Genomic DNA, 23,609 nt, shown 5'->3' with positions numbered 1-23,609 from the left:
ATTAGATTTTTATGGAAGAACATTGTCTTCATCCTGATTGAATATTATTATTTTATTCACCAGATTGCACAAGTGCTACCAGATCAGGTTGTCTAAAGATACTGATTCCCTGACCTAAAACTTACTTGTGTACCATTCAACATAAATATGCCTTATCAACCCCACAATCAGCAAAATCACACTCTTTCACTGTAGAGGTGCCCAAATGCAAGAAAACTTTCTACTTTGATAGTTTTTTCTTGAACTGTTTCCCTGATCCATGTTTCTTCAACTGTACAAACATGAAATTTAAATATAATGAGAACAAACATCTCACTGCACAATTCTCACTTACAATGTCTCCATAAATATGGCCCTATATTCACAGTAGTCTCTTACATCTCGGTGCCTTGTTTGAGGTGAATATAAGTAAAAAAAATGGGGGGAGGGGTCTGGTTAGTTGATGTAACGTTTACACCATGTCGGTGAACTCAAGTCTGGCAATGCTGTAGCATTAATCTTTCCACCATGGTTTTGATACTGAGAAGGTTTACTACATGATTTACAATCGGTTGCTTCTTACATACTCTCTCTTAATGGCAGTTATTTCCACAAGTTAGTGTTGTAAACCATGTAAGCTTGGTTTTTCTTTTTTCCATGCTATTAATCTTTTCTATACTTAACCTGTCTACTCCAGTAATCATTGTATCTATTTCAAGACGTCATCCTGTCTGTTCAAAAATATCTGTGATTTCAACCATAAAAAGGATATTAGAGATTATTAGGTCCAGTGATGGAGGAAGTTGCTTAATAAACGATAAGAAGTTTCTATTAACTGCAAACACAACAAACTATACATGCTAGAAATTATCTAAAATATTCTGTAAATTTAGAAAACGTTGAAAAAATGAAACATAGATGCAAAAAATTTCACTGTTGTTTTGTATTCATGTATGTATGATGTATATGTTTGTATTGGAAAGCATGTACATATATTTGTATTGATCTATGAGTTTGTGTGGCTACCTGTTTTGATATGTATATGTGCATTTTCGTACGAGTAAATATTGTTTATGTTTGTGTTTTGTTGGTGTAAGTTATAATAACTGGTAACTCCTATAGCTGTGTATATGTCGGTATTGACCCATTATATACAGTTACTGAAATGTTTGTATATTTATCTATTTATGTGTATGGATGCACATGTGCGAATCAATAATGCAGAAAATTTGTAAAGAAGTCCTACCAGACCTGGACCATTATTTTTTAAATATTTGTATAAGAAGCTAACCTTTAAAACAGCAGAGAATATTAAAGCAATTAAATGGTTAGCATGCCATGGCTTAATTGCCAATCAACAAAATTGTGATAAATACCAATGGGCAATGTATTTCTAATTGAGAAATGGAAAATATTTAATTGGTAACTTCCAAAATGCAGCCATAACAAAAGTAAATGACTTGAGTTCGTTTTAATGAATGTTAAAATTTAATACTAACTTAAATGATGAAAAATTGCATGTTAATGACCTTTAGAAGTGTACGTTTCCAGAGAACCTGCAGTTTCATGAATTTGTATAATTATATTTGTCACATTTGCACAATGTCTCTGATTGACAATAGTATGAAGATCAGTAATTCTGGTCAAGTTGTGGAAATTGATGAAAGTAAATTTATGCATCACTGCATATTTAAAAATGGCCGGTGGGTTCTTGGCATGATCGAGTGATACATGAATGTGACAGTGTTTGTCGAAAAGATGCATCAACTCTTTTACCCATCATTGGCTGCTGCGTGCATCCAAGCACATGCATTGTGATGGATGGCTGGTGGGCCTATAATGCCCTACTGGAGCATGCTGTGGTAAACAACTGATACAACTTTGTGGATCTCTACAATCCTAAAATCCGCACAAACTGTGTGAAGATAACCTGCAAAATCAAATTTGGAGCAACGCGAGGAATTGGTCATGAAAACTTCCACAAGTCATCTACAAGAATTTCTTTGGCACTGTCGAATAAATGACAATTTCTTTCAAAATGTTCCCTAATGAATACATTGTTATTATATTGCTTAATGTGTCAGACTATATAAAAAATGAATTTGTAATATATTTAAATTTTTTTTAATTTCTATTTATAAAAAAATACTATTAAACTATCTTTTAAAATATTTTCCAAAAAGACAATATTTTCCAAAAAGACAAAAGAAAAGCATTCCAATTTAAAAAAAAAAAATGTTTGATTTGAATGTTTGTTAAAAGATATCTTCAAAACAAAAAAATCCACTTATAAAAAACATTTTATTATGTGTTACTAATAAAACAAATTATGAATTGGCAAAGAAAACAAAAATCCTGCAGTGGGAGATTGTTTGGAGATAAACACTGTTCTAAGTTTCCAATTTCAGAAACGGCAGCCATGAGTAAGTGGATACTTTCTATTTTACCAACTTTTTTTATGTAAGAGTTTTCATTAGCTGTAAAATATATGGAAACACATGAATCACTTATGATGTAAATGTAATAAAATATTATGCTTCAAATTTCATATTATTAAATACTAAAAATGCATATAATTAATTTCTAGAAATTACTATTATTATTTAAAAAGCGTAATTGAGATTTAATACTGTTTCAAACAAATTATTTCCTGAGACATTAATAGAGTGAGATGATGGTGCAATGATATTGATTAACCTTGTTGCATACAAGTCCATTTTAATTTGCCCTGAAACTGGATATCTGTTTTCAAATCTAAATTGTCTCGTTTTAGAATCTTCATTGACTGGCAGCTGTTTGGGCAGATGAATTTTCTTATACGAAAAAAAAAAAAAAGTATGTTTCGACTGAAGAGCAATGTTATCAATTTCCGTTCTTAAAACTGCATCTAATTGAAAATTCTTTTACTTGAGAAACCCTTTATTAAAAACACTTTCACTTTAAAGGGGAAAAAATAAAAGAAACAGGAAAATGGATTTTCTAGTTATAAAACATCAAGTCTAATAGAAAAGATTTGAAAGGAAAAAAGTTTTTATAAGTCCTTGATCTTTCTTTTGTATTTGATTTCAATTTGCATTTTTCCTCTTTTTTCGTATATTTCCAACCACCTCCTAAACCTTTTCTAAATGATTGATGAACTTATGCAGAAATCTCATCTCTTGAGATTCCACAGCATTTAACAAACAGTGAATAACCTTTGCAAGTGAGAATATTCATACTGATAAGATCTCTACCCACAGATTTATGTGTCTTATTTTTCTTTATTTTTTTACAACTAGAGTTTGTCTTCCTATAGAAACCAGATTTTATCTTTTAAGATTTTCTTCTCCTTTGTTTATTTCCCTCTTTCCTCTTTATACCTGATTTTCACAACTTTGTTTTTTTTTTAATGTAATCATCACATCTTTATTTAAACATGTGTTCGGAAATTTAACCTGTGTGAACTGGTTAACAGTTTACATTTTATAGATTTAAGTAAATCTTAATGTATATATATTCAGTTAACAACATAAAAATATTACATTCTGAAATTAATTTAAAAAAAAAAATGAAATCCTGCAATAAATAACTTTACATTCGAAACTTGTGAAAATATTCTTAAATGTTCAATGTAGATAAAATTTATTCCTGGATGTTAATTCTGTTGCTCGCCTTGAACAGAAAATATAAACTGGAACTAAGATTACTTTATTGTCGACGTTTAACCATTTGGCATGTGGCTCATTGTTCTGAAACTTTCTTGTTTATCTAGTTTTTTTTTTTTTTGATTCATTGATTTTGTCATTGAAGATGATTCGACCAAGAATTGAAAGTACTTGAAATACACATGGAACATTTATTATTTTTTGGATTTTGGAACTAGAACAATTATTAGAAAAATTGGAAAATATATATATATCAATTTTTAAAGCCAACCTTAATCATTGTAACTTCATTTCATGTTTTAAGCACACACACATGCATTGTGGAAATAATTATATATATATATATATATATATATATATATATATATATATATATATATATATATATATAACTACTTCATTTACTTACATAAAATTAATATACGAAAGTATATATTTATGCATAAACTTTAAGTATTTACTTCAAAAGTGCTCAATATGTAGGTAGAGCTAGTTAGTAATTTATAAAATATATATGGCGATTAAGCTTAATCGCCATATATATTTTATAAATTACTATATATATATATATATATATATATATATATATATATTTCTACAATTAAATAATGCTGTTGCTCTCAAACAATCTATGAAAGCCGCAAACCAGAAGTTCAAAACTCGAGTTCTGCCCTCCTTTAAGCTCATCAATTAAACATATCCGAACTCAGCTTTCTAAAAAATGAAAGTTTATTATTATTATTATCGTCCTAGTGAGTGTAAAATCCTACTTGTCAGATATCAGCCTAGATTTTTAATGGTTGGATTACTACACCCCTTGTTGAGAAGAAGTAGGTATATCCCACAGTCAAACTTCTCTATGGTTTGCTTGATCTGTGTTAGTTAATAATTTATTAATTTTGTGAATATATACATATTTTCTATTGTATTCAATAATTAAACATTTTTAAATAAGTATAACATTCACTAGCAAAAATATGTTACTCAGGAGAACATATATTTGTTAATTATAGTAATACCTTGCAGGACTCTAAAGTGATGTTAGAGAAACAATGAAGACTGGAGTATTGATCACAGAACTGAAACACCAGGTCATAAAAGGATAGTTCCAAAAGACTAAGATCTTAGTACAATTGTGAACTGCTACAAGGGTAAATTAGGATCTTTGGATAGAGGTAATTACATAGGCTTCATGGTTTTGGAAGTATTTGAGAGAATAATTGAGCAGAGATCAGTAAACATAAATAAAACGCAATTGGGTTTTCTAATTAGGTGAGGTATCACTGATCCTGAGACAAATGTAAGATCAACTTCTGGATGGCAAGAAAACGAGTTTGTTTTTGTTGATTAAGAGAAAAATTTTGACAAAGAGTCAAAAGCTGTTATCAAGTATACTTTGTATAAATTTGAGGCAAGTAAGTGGTTGGTGAAAGTTGTTCAAGCAATCTACAGAACTACTCAATGTGATGTTAGAATTAACAACACAGATGAGGAATCTGTACTAAGTCAGTTGCTTTTCATTTGTGTTTGAAAATCATTGTTTACGGATTTTTGTATGAATTGTCCAGAAGAGATAATTTATACTTACAATTTAATACTTGCCTGTAAATCAATGGAAGGTGTACATGTTAGGTTTAAAACTTGAAGGAATACTATGGAAAGTAAAGGTCTGAGAGTAGATGCTACCAAGACTAAAGTGATGATCAGTGGCTGTAGTGTTGGAAAGCATCCCAAAATTGACCAAAAGAATAGTCTATTAGGCATGTGTTTGTAACATATGAAAGTGAAACTTTGTTTGTAAGACTTGGGGATATGTGTTTCAAGGAGAGAAATGATATGTTAATGATATGATGGATGTGTGATGTAAATCTTAAAAATAGACCAATGATGTCAGAGAAGACTGAATCTAGACAGTATTAGGAAGATGCATGCAAAACAAGATACCGTTGGTTTGGTCAAATGGAAAAAATGGATGAGAGTTCTTGTATTAGTAGGTGTAGAACACTAACGTGGTCAGTTAGCAAGGGCAGACCAAGGAAAATATGTGAGGATATGGAGATGTAGATAAATCAAATCTATTTGAGTTGAACTTTCATTTGATTAGATTGGAGAGTAAATTAATTGAAAAATAAGAGCAAATACTTTTTACTATGCATCCATTTAATTATAATAAATAAATCCGGCAGAATGAGAGAAAACTAGAAAGATGAAAACTCCAAATGCCCTCTTTACATTTCATCTTCGAGTTGTGAAGACTTTTTCAAATTCTGATTTACCAAATTTTCAATGTCCTCAAAATAAAACTTTTCTCGTCTGTGCTACTTTTTTAATTTTCTTGTCATTCTTAAAAAAGCCTTTACAACATGAGGGCAAAATGTTTTTAAATGCACAAATATGTCGCTACACATTCATGAGAATGTTTCGGTTAGCTTGTTACTAGCTACTAGAGATCTCTTCAAGCGATACAGCTTATAAAAATGCTAAGTCTGTAATACATTACAGACTTAGCTTTCATATAAGCTGTATCGCCTGAAGAGATCTCTACTTACTAGCAACTAGCTGACCAAAACATTCTCATGAAAGTGTAGCGACATATTAATACTTATATAAAACAAATAGAAAGTATATCTTGCCATTCTTCGGTATTGAGCACTCCTGTATTAATGTATTAACCTTGTTAAAACTTGATTGGTTACTTTACCTCTGGAAAATATTAACCTTGAATTATATACATACATACATACATACATACATAAATGAGCTGATATAACTTTGAGACAGGAAATATTTTTGCAACATGTATAAGTAATCCGTATTTCGATAGAAATGAAGTTATGCATTATTAATTGTATTGCAGAAACGGTAAACGTTGGTTATCATAAAGTTTCTCAAACGCAATGTCAAGCTGAAAGGTAATTATGGTATTTTTCATATTTTTTCATGTTTTATTCTTAAAGCTTTAGGAAAAGAATGTCATTATTAATATTGTTAATTCCAAAACAAAACATAGAGTAATAAAAGTTTAAAATGAGCATAAACTACCTGGAATATATATACAATGGCAGATTTATATTTCATAGGCTCATCGATAGATGAAAAATATTGAATCTGAAAATACTACAAAACATGTGATGGTGAAATGTGACATAACTGAAGTTATGGACATAGAACATAATTATTCTGTGAAGTTGAGATCTTATTGGTGTGTCTTAAAATGATCAAACATTTCTCGAATTTTGAAAATATGGCTAGTTTGATATCATTTACCTATGGTTTAATTTTCATTAAATCAGAAATAGAACAATTCAGTTATTACGGTTTTATGGGAATTCTTTATAAGAAAAACCATAAATATGACCTCTTTTTGTCAATTTGCATAGGCAGCAATATCAAATTACATGTTCCAAGATCTAATAGCAAGTAACTAGTGGACACAAGAATTGACAAATGAACATGTTTCTCATATTATTGTAGGCATATCCTTTATTAATGAATGTATTCGTATTTTATGATTGTTTTTCCTTTTTTTTCTTGTAAACCCTATATTTTAAATCAGGTTTTATAAATCAACACTTTTTTGTTTGTTAAATATGTTCAGTAGAAATCGATTAATATGTATTTTATATTTGCTTATGTTTATCACTTTATATAGATGTTCTGGAAAATATATGCAAATGCTTATGCAACTTGTGCATGTGGCAAAAATATACATGTAAGCATATATAATGCACGAGTACATAATGTTTTCTCAGTTATTAAATTGTTTCTCTCTGATAGGTTCATAAGAGTAGTGGTTGATGGGCAGAAATCAGAAGCTCTTAGTATTAATGCTGGAGTCTCGCAGGGGACCATCCTGGGCCCAACTCTCTTCCTGATCTATATTAATAATCTTCCAAATCACATCCTTACATCATTCATAGACATCTATGCTGATGACACTAATATCTATAGTAGCACATCTGAGACCGTAAATGACCAAGTTCTCTCTGATTCTCTCTCCTCTGATCTTGAGCAAGTGGTACAATGGGGAAAGAGGTGGCTTGTTACTTTTAATGCATTTAAAACCAAGCTTTTATCTTTACATCATCAACGCTCTGATCCCCATCTGGCATCAATTGAAATGAATGGCTCTCGTCCTGGGAGGCCTCATGTTTGATAAGCTTCTGAGCTTGACCTTTACTCCTGATCTTAAATGGAACACATACATTAAATCCGTTGCCAAGGCCACTGGAAAAATGGTGGGATCCTTCTATCGATCCAGTAGATATCTCACTGCTGATGCAATTCTCTATCTATATAAGAGCCAGGTACGTCTAAGGATGGAGTACTGTTGCCACATCTGGGCAGGAGCTGCTAGAAAGGACTTATCCTGCCTTGATAGAGTTCAAAATAGACTTTGTAGCCTTGTGGGGGGTGTCCTTTTCTCTTCCCTGCAACCTCTTTCTCACAGAAGAGATGTGAGTTTGTCTCTGTTTTATCATTATTTTCATGGCAACTGCTCGGCTGAGCTCTATTCTATGGTCCCCCCCTCCCCAAACTTTCACAAGAAACACCCATCTAGCAGAAAACACTATCACTAATTTCCCCCACTCTTTATCTGTACCTAAACCTAAACGTAGATTCCATGAGCAAAGCTTCTTTCTTAGAACTGCACACCTATGGAATTGTCTTTCATTTTTCTGCTTTCCAGCTGACTACAATATAGTTGTCTTCAAGTCTAACGTAAACAAGTTTTTGATGAGCCGTTCCATATAAGTTAACAAATTCACCGAATCTCCATTACTAACGGTTACTATATTGTCCAATTTCTACTGTACACTCTTTAACCCTTATCCTCGAGTGGCTTCTTGGCCTTGATAAGTGGTGATGCCTATGTAAAAAAAAAACATAATAGAAATAGTTAACATCATTTTGAAATATCTACAAAAGCGTTAAATGATATTTATTGATTTATTTTGCTAAAATTTCTATTCTTTTCTAATATCATTATAAAACAGTAATTAAAATTCATTCAAATGATGGATCTCTAAAGCTCTCAAAAAGGTCAAATTGTTTGTTTATAGATACTAGCATAACAAAAACAACCAAAATGTTTAAGGTTTCAGGAAAAAATGGAAAAATATCTTCATCAAAACAAAACTCTGGAAGTGAAACTTTCAGAGATGAATCGTCAGACTCTTAAGCAATTGTTAGAAAGGTTTATCTGCATTTACACGTTGAGATTTTATACCATTGATCATATGCGAGATGCTTTCAATAAATTTCCAGATTTTTTTTCGTATGGGCACTTTTATTGATAGTACACACATGAAACTCTAGTCACTTGTACCATTCCAGCAAATTCTGGAAGGCCCATGGAAGTTTTCTTGTGTAAGTGTATCAATGACCTTCATCACCGCTTCTTTCATCTCCTCAACTGTCTATCCAGTGAGAATCCAGTGCATGTACGTCATGTCCGTGCTGTCAAAAAAGAGATCATCATAAGTTTCTGGGTGGATTTGCTCTGTTTGGCCTTTTTAGGTTTGGGAGAGCCAGAATGCTTCAGCTGGGAACTCTGTCTCTTGGTTTCTGGATTATAGCAGTAGATCCAGCTGTCATCACAGGTCACCAGAGCATTAAGAATTGCAGAATCTGAATTGATCAACTCGACCTCCTTGCTATCATGACAATGTTTTTCTTCCTGATCTTCTTTGGGCTCCCTTAGGACAAATTTTGCACAAATCATCTGCATTTTCAGTTCCTCGCGAATAATTATGTGTGTAGTTCTCACACTAACATCAAACTGTGAACTTATTGTCTCTATAGACACACAACAATCCTTATCCATGAAATTCTTTATTTGGCTAATCATGTCTAGTGTTCTGACTCCATTACTCCTTCCACATGTCTCATCATCCCTCATAGACACCTTGTCTTCTTTGAATCTTTTATGCCACTCAAAAACTGATGCTCAATTCATGCAAGATGATCCAAAAGCAATCCATGCATTTCTGTGGCATTTTTTCCAAGTTTAAAACAGAATTTTATTGCATATCATTCTTCTAAACTGTTTTCACGTCCAAATCACATTTTTGAAATTCACCAGCTGTCACAATCAGGCTTTAGTAGGGTGTATTCCAATTCCTGCTGCAGCTGTTCATTTGAACTTGAAATCATAAAAACTAGTCAGTCATCTCAGAAGATGCATAGCAATAACATACTGGATTTTCAAGAGTCTATGTTTATTTTTGGATGTCTGTACAAAAATGTCTGGAAATTTATTAAACGCACCTCATATGTGTCTAAATACGTCTTTGCACGCTTCAGCAGTGACATTCTCTCATATCAAAATATTAGATATGAATTGATATTGAATTAAAGGTGGAAACCTAAGGTATTTTGTATATACAAACATTCAGATTCATATTAAAATCTCTATTTAAAACTATATAATTTTCCATGAAATGACTTGTACTAATTTGATTTGTATATTTCTTATTTTGATTAAATTAATCATGTATATGACTAAATTCAATGCATATTTCAGCTTGGAAAACACGATTCAAGAACAACGAGATAAAATAAAAAATATTATGAAAGAATTTGAAGGACAAAAATCTCTACAACAAAAAAATGTGTACGTATGTTCATCTAAATTGGAAGTATGGCATTTTACAACTATAAGAATTATGTTTTATCTCTAAATTTTTTTTTTTTAAATGTAAAATTGTGGGTTTGTATTACAATCCACAGAGGTACGAAAAAGTTGTTAGAAAACAAATATATAACAAATAAATGTTATTAAAGGTAAGATAAGTTACTTTTCTACCTAATTGGATAAGTTTTTAGTGTTTTTATTTAATGTAAAATGTTTATTCGGTTTGAAAAACAAGTAACATTGAACGTGGAGAACAAGAAAAAAGTCCAGAATATCTCTTACATCTTTGAAGTTCCGATAATCACTTAAAAATAAGAAATAAACCAAAATGGTGGTTGAAACTCATCCAATAAATGTAACAGTAGCATTTATTGGGTGGACTTCTACCACCATTTGTTTTATTTCTTATTTTGAAGTCTTTGTCGAAACTTCAAAAACATTGTGGCCATTTTTTCTTGTTCTTCAGTAGGGCTTAATATTACTTGGTTTTCAAATCGAATAAGCATTTTATATTTAATAAAAACATTAAAAACTTATCCAGTTAGTTAGAAAAGTAACCTATCTTGCCTTTGTTATCATTTATTTGTTATATATTTGTTTTTTGACAACTTTTCTGTACCTTTGTGGATTGTAATACAAACCCAAAATTATATTATCACAAAAGAAGTGGTTGTACTTGAACACTAGAATTGGTTTTGTTAAGATGCGGCCATTAAAACTGTGCATTTGTATGGTAGTGATAATTAATAGAGATAATAATAATAAAACAAGGCAATAAAAAGAAATACCATCGCACATCCTTCTCGCTTAAAAATGCTCCAAATTTATTTTTCACAAAATTAACGAAATAAACGAGCAATGCCAGCTGGTAAGAGTTCTTGTGTGGAATCATGGACTTATAATATGTACCTTCAATGAACGAAGAGAAATGTACCGATAAAAAGAATGTTACCTCTCACAACCTAGATATTTTATTTTTTTTTTTTTACATGGGGGTCACTACTTATCAAGCCCGAAGGCCACTCAGGGATAAAGGTTATTGCGTGTACAGTAATCAATGAGATAGTATTGTAGTAATAATTAGTATTGGGGGTTTTGATAGAGTGTCTTACTTAAGAGGGCGGTTTGTCAGGAGTTTGTTTATGTTGGACTTGAAGACGTCCAAGTTGTAGTCAGGTGGGAAACAGGCAAGCAGCAGAGAGTTCCACTGGTGTGCAGTTCTAAGAAAGAAGCTTTGCTCATGGAATCTACGTTTGGATTTAGGCACAGATAAAGAGTGGGGAAAATTATTGACAGTAGTTTTATCCAGACAGGTGTTTCTTGTGAAAGATTGGTGAGGGGGGACGAGGGATTGGAGCTCAGACGAGCACCTGCCATGGAAATAGCGATAAAACAAAGACATGCTTGCAACGTCTCTTCTGTGAGAGAGAGGTTGCAGGGAAGAGAAAAGGGCATCCCCCACTAAACCACAAAGTCTATTTTGTATTCTGTCAAGGCAGGATAGGCTGTTTTTAGCAGCTTCTGCCCAGATGTGGCAGCAGTACTCCATCCTTGGACGTACTTGGCTTTTATAAAGATAGAGAATTGCATCAGTAGTGAGATATCTTCTGGAGCGGTAGAAGGATCCCACCATTTTCCCAGCGTCCCTGGCAACAGATTTGATGTACGTATTCCATTTCAGATCAGGAGTAAAGGTCAAACCCAGAAGCTTGTCAAAACATGGAGCCTCTCCAAGACGAGAGCCATCCATTTCAATTGATGCCAGATGGGGATCAGAGCGTTGATGATGTAAAGATAGAAGCTTGGTTTTAGATGCATTAAAAGTGACCAGCCACCTCTTTCCCCATTGTACCACATGCTCAAGATCAGAGGAGAGAGAATTAGAGAGAGCTTTGTCATTTACGGCCTTTGATGTGTTGCCATAGATGGTCGTGTCATCAGCATAGATGTCAACGAATGATGTAAGTATGTGTTTAGGGAGGTCATTGATGTAGATGAGGAAAAGAGTTGGACCCAGGATGGACCCCTGAGGGATTCCAGCATTAATACTGTAGGCCTCTGATTTCTGCCCATCAACCACTACTCCTATGAGTCTATCAGAGAGAAATGATTTAATGATTGAGAAAACATTTCCAGTAATACCATAGCTAGAAATCTTGTGAAGTAGACCCTTATGCCATACCTTATTGAAGGCCTTTGATATGTCAAGAGCAATTGCCCTGGCAAGGAAACCTTTGTCAAGAGATTCACTAATCCTATGTGATATAACCGTTAGCACATCTGCTGTAGATCTTGCAGAGCGGAAACCATATTGCATGTCACTAAGAAGGTTGTTTCTGTTGAGGTGGTTGACTACTTCTTGATTTAATATGGGTTTTTTTTTATATTAATTGTTAGTCCTAGCTGTTTGTACGCCCTCGTGAAGGCAACCAGTGTACACTGTAGGTCCTCTTCTGAGAGGGCTACAAGGGCGTTATCGTCTGCATACTGTAACTCCATAATGGATATGGTGTTCGTTCGACCTTTGGCCCTAAATCTGTTGATGTTAAAAAGTCGCCCGTCAGTTCTGTAAATAATCCGAACTCCATGGGGAAGATGTTTGTCCGTGAGATGGAGGATAGCAGTAATGAAGATGGAGAACAGGGTTGGGGCAATGACACATCCCTGTTTCACTCCCGTTTCAACCCTGAAGGGCTCTGTTTCATCTCCACTACTACTGAGGACTGTAGCTGACATATTGTCATGTAGCGGTCTCAGTACCCGAATGTATCTCTCTGGGCATCCAAACCTTGCAAGAACCAGCCAAAGGGCTTGACGGTTCACAGAGTCAAAGGCTTTAGTAAGGTCTATAAAAGCCATGTATAATGGTAAATTTTGCTCCCTGCACTTTTCTTGGAGTTGACGAGCAGTGAAGATCATATCCATTGTGCCTCTATTTGGTCGAAAGCCACTTTGGGACTCGGGAAGGATGGTTTCTGCAAGGGGTGTAAGCCTGTTGGCCAAAACCCGAGCTAGAGCTTTCCCTGTAGTAGAGAGGAGAGAAATGCCCCGGTAGTTCCCACAGTTTGCCTTGTCTCCCTTCTTAAAGATGGAGACAACTAGGGCATCTCTAAGTTGTGCAGGGATTTTCTCTTGTTCCCATATTTTGAGCAGCAGGGCATGGATGTGTCTGAGAAGATCAGGCCCGCCTTTCTTTAGGACTTCTGCTGGGATGCCGTCAGATCCAGCCGCCTTGTTGTTTTTCATCTTCTTAATTGCATCCCGCACCTCTTCCAGACTGGGTGGTTCTCCCATGCTCTTAATTATGGGCTGTTGAGGGAGTTTTTCAAGGGCCTCCATCTTCTGGAGTGGTGTCCCTGTTCAGAAGATCCTCGTAATGCTCTTTCCATCTATTTGTTATTTCTCCCTTTCCTTTCAGCAGCGTGAGCCCATCCTTTGACCGAAGGGGGGTCAGAGAACGGTAGCTGGGGCCGTATACCACTTTTGTGGCTTCAAAGAATCGTCTGGTGTCTCCAGAGTCAGCAAACTGCTGGATTTCCTGAGCCTTCTTCATCCACCATAGGTTCCTCAGCTTCCTGACTGTCGATTGGACAGCCGCTTTAGCCTTGGCATGGGCAGCTCTTTTAACCTTGCAATTGATGTTATTCTGCCAGGTGATAAAAGTTTGCCTCTTGATGTCTATAAGCTGTTGGATTTCGGTATCGTTTTCATCGTACCAATCCTGATGTTTCCACTTTTTCTGCCCTAGGATGCTTATACTGGAGTCCATGATGGCAGAGGACAGCTTGTCCCAGTGCTCTTCAGTGTCATGCGGATACTGCTTGGGCAGGTCCGCGCTAAGAGCCGCCTGGAGGTGTTGTTGGTAGGTGATATCGCCCAGCTGCTCGATGTTGAGCTTTGGTCGGCTCTGTCTTTTTTGCATCCTTTGCTTCCGCATTAAATGGATAGACATGATGGAGCGAATAAGACGGTGGTCGGTCCAACAATTGTCTGTACTTGTCATTGCCCTGGTGTTCACCACATCACAGCGGTCTTTGGCACGGACAATGACATAGTCAAACCCAAATCCTCCATCAATCACCACCAAACAGTACTCCAGTCTCACCCCCAAACATCTCCATTGACAACGCTAGACTGGAAAATGTGGACCACTTCCCATACCTAGGCAGCATCCTATCATCAAAAGCCAACATAGATGATGAAATACAACACCGTCTCAGCTGTGCTAGTGGGGCTTTCTCAAGGCTAAGGAAGAGAGTATTTGAGAACCGTGACCTTCTGGCAAAGACCAAAATCATGGTATACAAAGCTGTCTTGCTGACCACTCTTCTCTATGGATCAGAGACCTGGACCACATACAGGAGGCACGTAAAAACCCTGGAGACGTACCACCAAAGATGCCTCCGAAAAATCCTCAGAATCAGTTGGAAGGACCGACGCACCAACACCAGCGTCCTGAGTGAGGCTGACATTCCTACTATCACCGCTACTGTTGCTCAACGCCAGCTCAGATGGACTGGTCATGTTGTCCGAATGCCGGATCTCCGCCTACCAAAACAGATTTTCTACTCTCAGCTTGTTGAGGGAAAGCGTGCCCAAGGTGGCCAAAAGATGAGGTATAAGGACAACATCAAAGTAAATCTAAAGCAGTTTCACATGGACCTTGAGACATGGAAGGACGTGGCTGGGAGCAGGTTGGCATGGAGGAGCGCTGTCCACGAAGGTGCTGCACTTTATAGTAGTGACCTAAATCAAGCTGCTGAGGATAAACGCAAGATAAAGGACAGATTATCAACCAGACACACCCAACCCCACCCCACCACCACTACATTTATCTGCCCAAACTGCACAAGAAAAATTGGGTCTAGGATTGGGCTCTATGCTCACCTGAGGACCCACAGAAGCCACAACGGAGGACAGTCTCACTCGGACACGAGTGACCGCCGATGATGATGATGATGATTTAATATGGATTCCAGCAACTTACTCATGACACACAGGAGACATTGGTCTGTACTGAGAGGGAGATGACTTTTCACCTGAATTCTTAAATACAGGGCATACTGATGAGGTTTTCCAGGGTGTTGGAAAGCACTTTTCCTTAAGGCAACACTTAAACAGTTTTGTAAGTATGGGGGCAAGTTCTGGTTGGAGCTTTTTCAGCACTATAACTGGAATGCCATCAGGGCCAGTTGCTTTACTGGAATCAAGGTTCTTGATTAGCTTGGCGACCTCACGCACATATATTTGTATGTTGCATAGCATGTTGTCTGTTATAGGAGGAAATACAGGGAGTTGATGGTCATTGTCGCATAGGGTAGAATTAGCTGCAAAGTTCTTGGCAAATAGTCTGGCCTTGTCTGATGCTGACGAGATGATCTCAGATCCATTGATGATAGTTGGGATAGAACGCACGCTTCTGTTCAGGATCCTGTTTGCTATTTGCCAGAACTGGTGGGAACCAAGCTGCTGCTCGGCTACTTTGGATTTAACAGACTGAGCATATAGATCTCTTGCATGTTTTATTACTCTTTTACAGTGGTTGCTGGCAGTCCTGAAAGCAGCTTTAGTCTACGTACATCTATTATGTTGGTAGCTATGGAAAAAGTGATTTCTGTGCGCGATGGCAGCAGCACATTCAGGGGAGAACCATGGCTGGCTGTTAGGTTTTTGTTGGAATTTTTTTCGATGGTATGAATCGGTCTATGCCTATAATTAACCATTGTGTCAGGTCTGATACTATAGAGGACACATCCTTTTTAAACATGGAATGCAGAGGTAGGTCAGATATGAATGTAAGGAAGCTATCCCAGTCAGCCATAGAGTATCGATATACAGTACAGTGGAGATGTACGTCTGAAGACTTATTACATTTCATTTTTATCTTAACTGCTACAACAGAGTGGTCAGAGGATCCCAGAGGAGATAGAACGGAACATGAACACAGCTCAGGGGAAGTTGTGAGCAAAAGGTCTAGAAGGCTTGCATATTGACCGGGTGTATCAGGCACACGGGTGGGTTTGTGAACAATCTGAGTGAGGTCATAGGCAATGGCAAAATCATGACAAAACCTCCCCTTGTCATCGGTTTTATTTGAGTGGGTCAGCCATTCCACATTATGGACATTGAAGCCCCTGCAAAGGATTGTGGATAAATCTAAAACCGATCAGAAAAAAAAAAGTTAATTATTCTATTTTTTTTTAGTACATTAATTTTATATTTTATTATTAGTTTATTATCATTTATACATTTTTATTTTTAGTTTATATTTAATAAAATACGACACCACACATTTAGCAATGAAACACGTGCGACAAACCGATTGATGGATCCTGTTATCAAAATGACTGGATTCATCTAAAAATTCTATACAAACTTAACTGATCAATGGAAAGGATATCTTATAGAGATCCATGCACGTTTTTATTGCATTTTAATTCAGTCAAAGTTTTCAGAAATCAAGAGCCCCTTTTTGGGACTAACACTTTACCTCTATCTAAGATGCATAAATATTTGAATGTTCTGCGAGTCTTCTTTTTGTGATGTTTTAGTTTTACCAAATTCCAAAATAAGAATTCATCTAGTCTGATAGAGTATCTAAGTTAGTGCTGTTACTATAAGCAACATAAATTGAAGAAGGTGCACCATTCCTCATATAAACCAGTGTGCTGTAGCCATACAGATATTATTTGGGTTTCCAATCTATGTTACTTTGAATAATTGATCAGGGTTTACTTGTAGGGAGAAGGTTGTCTGACAAACTCGTGTACAGAGAGACCTTGGACACTCAAGTTCTCTCCATGCACACATGTAAAATATACGTTCTTTTAATCTGGATGTTTAACTATAAAAATGCTATTTGAAGCAGAATCATGACAGACCAACCTACTTTTTAACAAAACCTCATCAAAGAAATGTGAAAATGCCTTTAAAATGATAATGGATGTAAAGTAATTATTCTTGCAATTGTTTATGTTGTATATTTTTTCCGTGATCGTCTATATGACTTTATTTAAATTCCTCACATGTTGTGTACTGTGTCATCTTTAAGGTTGCAATCTGCCTTGGGATGACAACAGATATCTTATTTGTGTTATTTTGATTAATCGGATTATTATTCTCATCTTGGGTGTTAGTAGCACAACGTTTCGATTGCTGCAACCTGCTATTTTCTTCAGGTGTTGAAAACATGCTTCTTTTCCTACTAAGGAAAAGAGGGTTGGCTCTGCATTACAAAAATTCAAACCATGGGTTTGAGGGCGGGTCCATAGATCATAAAAAGAATTCAATCTTCAGGGGTTACTAAGATATTTATTTAAAGGCTTTTTATGACTCAATTTTTTGGGACATCTATACTAATTAATAATATTAGTGAAAAATGTTTTACGAAACAGAGGATCGATACCCATGCATATTTTTTTTAAAGCACAATGCAAGGAAGAAAAAATTTATTTTTTTAATAAAGTTTACCTCCCTTAAGCTGGGCATAGGTCTTATTTCTTTTTTTTTTTTTTCGTGAATTTGTAATTGGGACGTCCAAATGAAATTTAGTTCTATATTGGGACGGCGGATGAAGTTATTTTCTACCATATGTGCTGCTTATTAAATTAGTAACTCTTTTTTGCACTCTTCTAAAGATGGAGATGCTATGGATTTGTGCAATATCCCAGGTGTTGCAACCATACTCCATGCATGAATGAATGGTGGCTTTATAGAGATATAGGATGCTAGCAGGTGTAAGAAGTTTTCTAGCCTGGTTAAGGGAGCCTACCTTCTTTGCAGCAGACTTAGCAATATCTTCTAGGTATTTATTCCAATTTGTTGCCTGAGAATGTTAGGCTCCATTTACTACAAACTCAAGGTCATTTTCCAAAGATTAAGTCATTGACTTTGATTGGTGTACATTCAATTTGCTCATGCGTTGAGAATAGAGTCTGATGTTATCAGCAAACAATTAATGTCAAAATTAAGCTTATCTTGACAATTAACTCCATTCTAAATGTTCAACTCAAATTTAAACAGACTACAACAGCTTGAGTGTTAGGCATTAATCTTTGCCCTAAATATGTACATGGAACTTCTGATCTGTGAACCTTTTAGTCACCAGATGCTCAGAATTAGCCAATTTTAATGAAATTTTCAGAGTTGATTAAATAAATTATACTTTTTGTAAAAAATAAAAAATTTCAAATTTAATTTTGTAACCATCTTCAAAACAATAGAAGTGGACAAATTAATGCACTTGTGCATTAATATTTTGGCTTTGGTTTTTATATGTTATGTTACTACTATTCAAAGTTATTATATAATTGTTATAGCATTTTAAATAATGAACCAACAAATAAAACTAACAGTTGACAGTATGTAACAATGGCCCCCATAATTATATTGTTTTGTTAAATCAGGTTTTATTTTTTTTATATAAATATTGATATTTATGCAATCTAGTCCAAAGTATAGATTTTATCTTTTTATAATTAAATACAGAACTGTAACTGGAGTAAAATATATCAGTTATTACATCCTGATCTCTATATATAAAACGCTCTGTCTGCCTTTCTGTTTGCAAAACGGTCTCTACCAAAGGTTTCTGTTAGTTTTTTGCCTGCAGACTTGAAACATGATATATAAAGGATTTGGAACTGTGGAACAAATTGTATTTGGTCTTTAACTGGTAAAAATATAGCCGCTTGGGGGTTAAAAATTGAAAAGAATTAGAATTTGACAGATGTAAGTTGACTTAAAGTGCCTGGAAGAGCAAATTCTTTCTTTTGTTTTTTTTTTTTTTATTACTTATCAAAATGAAGTCTTTTGTTTATTTCTCATAAGAAATCAATTTTTTATGTGATTATTGAAGCATCTTTATATTAAATGGACACACTATATTTGATAGACAATAAAAAAGAATGTGATGTTAAGAATTTACATTTTTTGTTGCCAAATCTTTTAAAATATTCTATTTTTATTTAATCAAATTTTTATTTGAAAAATTTTGTTTGAAAAATAAACTGACTCAATAAACTACCAATATACAGAATACAATAAACAAATAAGAATTACAATTATGCATCTTACAATTTTTTTCTTTGTATTTTTATAGGAAATATGTGTGGGGTAAGAAAGCAAAAACCCTTATTTTCTTCTCTCCCCTCTTTCTGTCAACGTTTTATGATTAAGTCATATATGTAGTCCAAAGAAGGCACATTCTGTTTTTATTTGAAACAAATTACTGAAATCTCCTGATAACAGAATTAAAAGAGAAGCAGACAGTGCAACTAAAGAAAACAGATTTTTTTTTTTTTTTTTCAGTTTTTTTTATCATTTGGGTTGAAATGTATCATTTATAATTATACTGTACAACCTCTGATGGATGTTTCTAACTTTGGCCACCCTTGTCTAATAGATACAATATGGAATTACCAGGTTCAACATTATCAATGCGAATCTCAACAGAATATCCTAGTAAATTTTAAAAGAAATTTATCATTGCAATTTTTTAGTCAATAAATAAAATAATGATTTAGATAACATTAATATGAACATATTAATAGGCTTATTTTTAACATAATCTTGGGAAGTGGAATTGATTTCTCATTTTATTCTGTTGATAATTGCTTTTTATAATTCCTCACTGATTATTTAACTATTCTATAATCTGTACAAGTCAAGATTTATAATATATGCTTTGCAAATGAATGTGAATAGTTTTCATTTATGCTGTATTTTCTATCCTTTTTTTCAGTAACTTTGTAGGAGAACAGCTTGCAGAAATTGGCAGAAAAATGAAAGAGGCTAAATAATTTTACGTAATTTTGTGTTTACTAGTTTTATTATAGGAGTGCATCATTTGCATAATAGATACCATTGTGGACTACGAAATTTAAATCCACTCGAAACTATTGTAATCATGCATGCACTAATATTGTTGGATAAGTTATGAATCTACAATTTTTTCTCAACTAAAATAGCAACTTATGTACAATTAATCACACAGAATGGCAAGTACTTTGAATATGTTCCAAGGGATGTGTTTTTGAATAAACTCTGTTGTAGACATTGTTGTGTCTCATATGGGAACTCATTCCTGCAGGTCAGCTTTTGTGTCCACATCACTGACACAAAGAAAAACAGGCCTGAGTGTGCTTCACTGTTTATCGTTACAACAATGTGATACTAATGTGTGGGATGTTATGTTAACAATAATTAACAAACAAAAAGAATTTTTAACAAAAAATTTCAATAAAATACATTTTAACGGCATTGACGACTACAACTCTCTAATGTAGGTGGCTATCCATAGCCCAAAATAGCTCAACTTTTGACAATAATCCCATCCAATCAATCAAGTTGTCCATCAAAGTACGTCTTGGTCAACCATGCTTTTTTGATTCTAGCATTTTACTAGTCAATATCAGATATTCTATTCCTCTTTGACGGTAAGTATGTCCTAAGGACATCATTTGTCTTTTCATGATAGTTTTCATCAACATTCCTTTTGTGCATTCAAATCATATTTTTTTGTCAGAAGTGTGATCTTCAAAAATGACGCCTAACATTTGTCTCACAAACCAAATTTCTGCGCTATTAATGCATTTCTGCATTTTGGGGAAGATAGTCCAGCTTTTACAACCATATAACAAAATAGACCAAACATACTCCTTAAGAATGCATTGTCTAGTCTTGAGCATGGTGGTATCGGAGCAGAATACTGAGTTAAGTTTAATGAATGCTTGTTTACTCTGAGCTATATGTGATCTTATATCACACCACAATCATCATTTATTTGATTTAATCATAAATCTGTTTGTTATAATTAATGTTTAAGAATTAAAAACATAAATTTCAATGTTAATTATTTTCATACATTTCAACAAACATATCTTAAACTATTAAATAAACCTTCAGTCGCCTGCATGTTGTCCTCATTGGCAACAATCTCATTACTCTACTGTGTTTATATTACATTGATGTGTCATTTTTTCCACAGCTTCAAATTCCATTATAATCTCTAGTAATCCAAGGATGTCTTAACTTTGGCATATTTAAGATTAAAAAATGATTAATGCATCGGCAATATTTTAAATTCCAACGGCCAATGAAAAAGTTGTTTACCTAATTTAAATTAAAAATTAATTAAATTTCAATAAAGAAGTTGTTTAATTTGATAGTAATAATAATAAATAAATAAATAATAATAATAGTTTTCTTAATTTAATTAATGAAATGATTTTTAAAATTGAAATTTGGTGAACAAGTAAAACAGTTATTCCCATACATTTTGTTTACCTTGTGCAAAATTGCTTCTTCATCCCCCTAAAAAAAAGTAATCCTGAGAGGATGGTATAATGGCAAAAGAATAGATACAACAATCCCTCTAATGGAGGAGGTAATGATTGGAAGAATGTTATCATGATAAATACTACACAACTGGCTTAAATTCTGTGTTGAAATATGTCTGAAATAGTAAACTGAATTGTATATAAAGAGATAGTAATCGTATAGGGTCGACTTCAGACAGATAAATGCTACATTTGCATTTATAATCGATCTGATGCAGCATTGTAAAAATGAAGGCAGATTAAAGTTTTTCATTTCTTCTTCGCCTTTTTAAAACAAGTAAAAGAGTAATCACACCTAGAAACACTTATACTGTCATCATAGATTGTTTCGATGCCAGTGAATATGGCATGATTGAAAATAGCTTTATTTCTTTCCACTGTTATCATGAGAATGTCATAAACAGTTCTATTTAGGTGGTTATTCGATTGGACAAATACGAAAATATGCACATGTTTGAATCTCACGCAGCTTGCTCTGAATATTCTGACATCATTCACATAACTCTTTCTTTCTATTTCATAGACACGAGTCACCAAGATGAAACAACTTTGACTTCAAACTGACAAAATGGTGACAAATACAAAAATTTTATTCAATATTCAATGATCGATTTTAATGGATTTCTTATTTTTACTCTTTTAATGGATTTCAATTTATCAACAGATTTTTAACAGTTCAAATATTTTAAAGTTGTTTTTAACTATTCATAATTCCTTTGTAATCGTTCTTCTCAGCTAAATTACAACAGTGATATTTCACTGTTTCTGTTGCATTGTTTAAAATTTTCCTATTCTTCATCAATGGTAAAGATGAGCGACCTGTCTATATTTAAAATTATTAAAGAATTTTTCTTTTTTAGTTCTCTGTATAGTTTATGTTACATTTAAACTTCTGCATATCAGTACAGCCAGGGAAGCAGGCAGCAGGAAGGAATTCCAAAGTCTAGCTGTTTGAGGGAATAAACTATTAGAATAGAAATCTTTCTGGCATTTAGGGACAACAACAATGAAGGGGTGAGATATTATTGCTAAGCGAGTTGTTAGCGATATGTATGTCAAGGGGGGTACAAGTGAAACAAGTTCATCAGAATACATTCCATTAAAACATCTGTAAAATAGGCATAGTGATACAACATTGCTGCGATAAGACAGGGGCTGGAGCTTAGTTGATAAAGTGGGACCAATTAGATTGACAACTCTTTTTTGGGCCCTATTTAAGAGGAAGAGACTAGTGGTAGATGTGGCCACAATACTCCATGCATGGATGAATGGTAGCCTTGTAAAGGTACAGGATACTCTTAGGCGTGGATAGTCTTCTAGTTCAATAGAGGGAACCCATCTTCTTTGCAGCAGCCTTTGCAATGTCCTCTATATATTTGTGCCAGTTCATATTGCCCTCAAATGTTAGGCCGAGGAGTTTGAAGGTAGAATTCTCAGGTAGGGTGCTATTTGTCATGGATATAAGGGGTTGGAGAGGTGTCTTGTAATTGTTAAAGGAGAGCAGCTTAGTTTTACTAGCATTAAATGTTACCATCCTTTTACGACCCCATTCCACTATAGTCTGGAGGTCATTTTCTAACAATTCTTTCACTGTTTTGGATTTATGTACATGTGTTCTTCCTTCATGCATATTATAGAGCATTGTATCATCAGCAAATATACACATCTTGAACACAAAATTATCATGGAAGTCGTTTATGAATATCAGGAATAATAATGGTCCAAGGATCGACCCTTGAGGCACTCCCACATTAATGTTATGCTGCTTGGATGTATGTCTGTCAATGACAACCTGTATACTTCATTCATACTATTGAATGTGACCATTCATTTTTGTCCTCATTCCACTACAGATTGGAGGTCATCCTCTAGTGTTTCTGCCATTTCCTTATTTATGTGTTCATTTGTTTTCCCCTCATGCCTATTATAGAGAGTGGTGTCATCAGCAAATATACCCATCTCAGAAACAATTTTATAAGGGAGGTTATTTATGAATATCAGGAATAATAA

General features: G+C 34.2%; 1 protein-coding gene across 1 annotated transcript in view; it reads left to right on the top strand.

Annotated features, from left to right (window-relative positions):
- The window catches only part of LOC145288248 (uncharacterized), a 600,777-nt gene that overhangs the window by 479,054 nt on the left and 98,114 nt on the right, over positions 1-23,609 (top strand). The window contains exons 5-7 of the mRNA XM_080136286.1: positions 6,481-6,535; positions 10,150-10,239; positions 20,003-20,066. Coding sequence (XP_079992412.1) covers positions 6,481-6,535; positions 10,150-10,239; positions 20,003-20,060 — 203 coding nt within the window. The 3' untranslated portion in view covers positions 20,061-20,066. The remainder of the gene's footprint in view (positions 1-6,480; positions 6,536-10,149; positions 10,240-20,002; positions 20,067-23,609) is intronic.

This window comes from Euprymna scolopes, chromosome 11 (assembly GCF_053919585.1).
Source record: "Euprymna scolopes isolate OS-2025 chromosome 11, ASM5391958v1, whole genome shotgun sequence".
Classification (NCBI taxonomy): domain Eukaryota; kingdom Metazoa; phylum Mollusca; class Cephalopoda; order Sepiida; family Sepiolidae; genus Euprymna; species Euprymna scolopes.
Note: the sequence above shows the minus strand (reverse complement) of the source record. Positions and strands in the feature narration are given on the sequence as shown.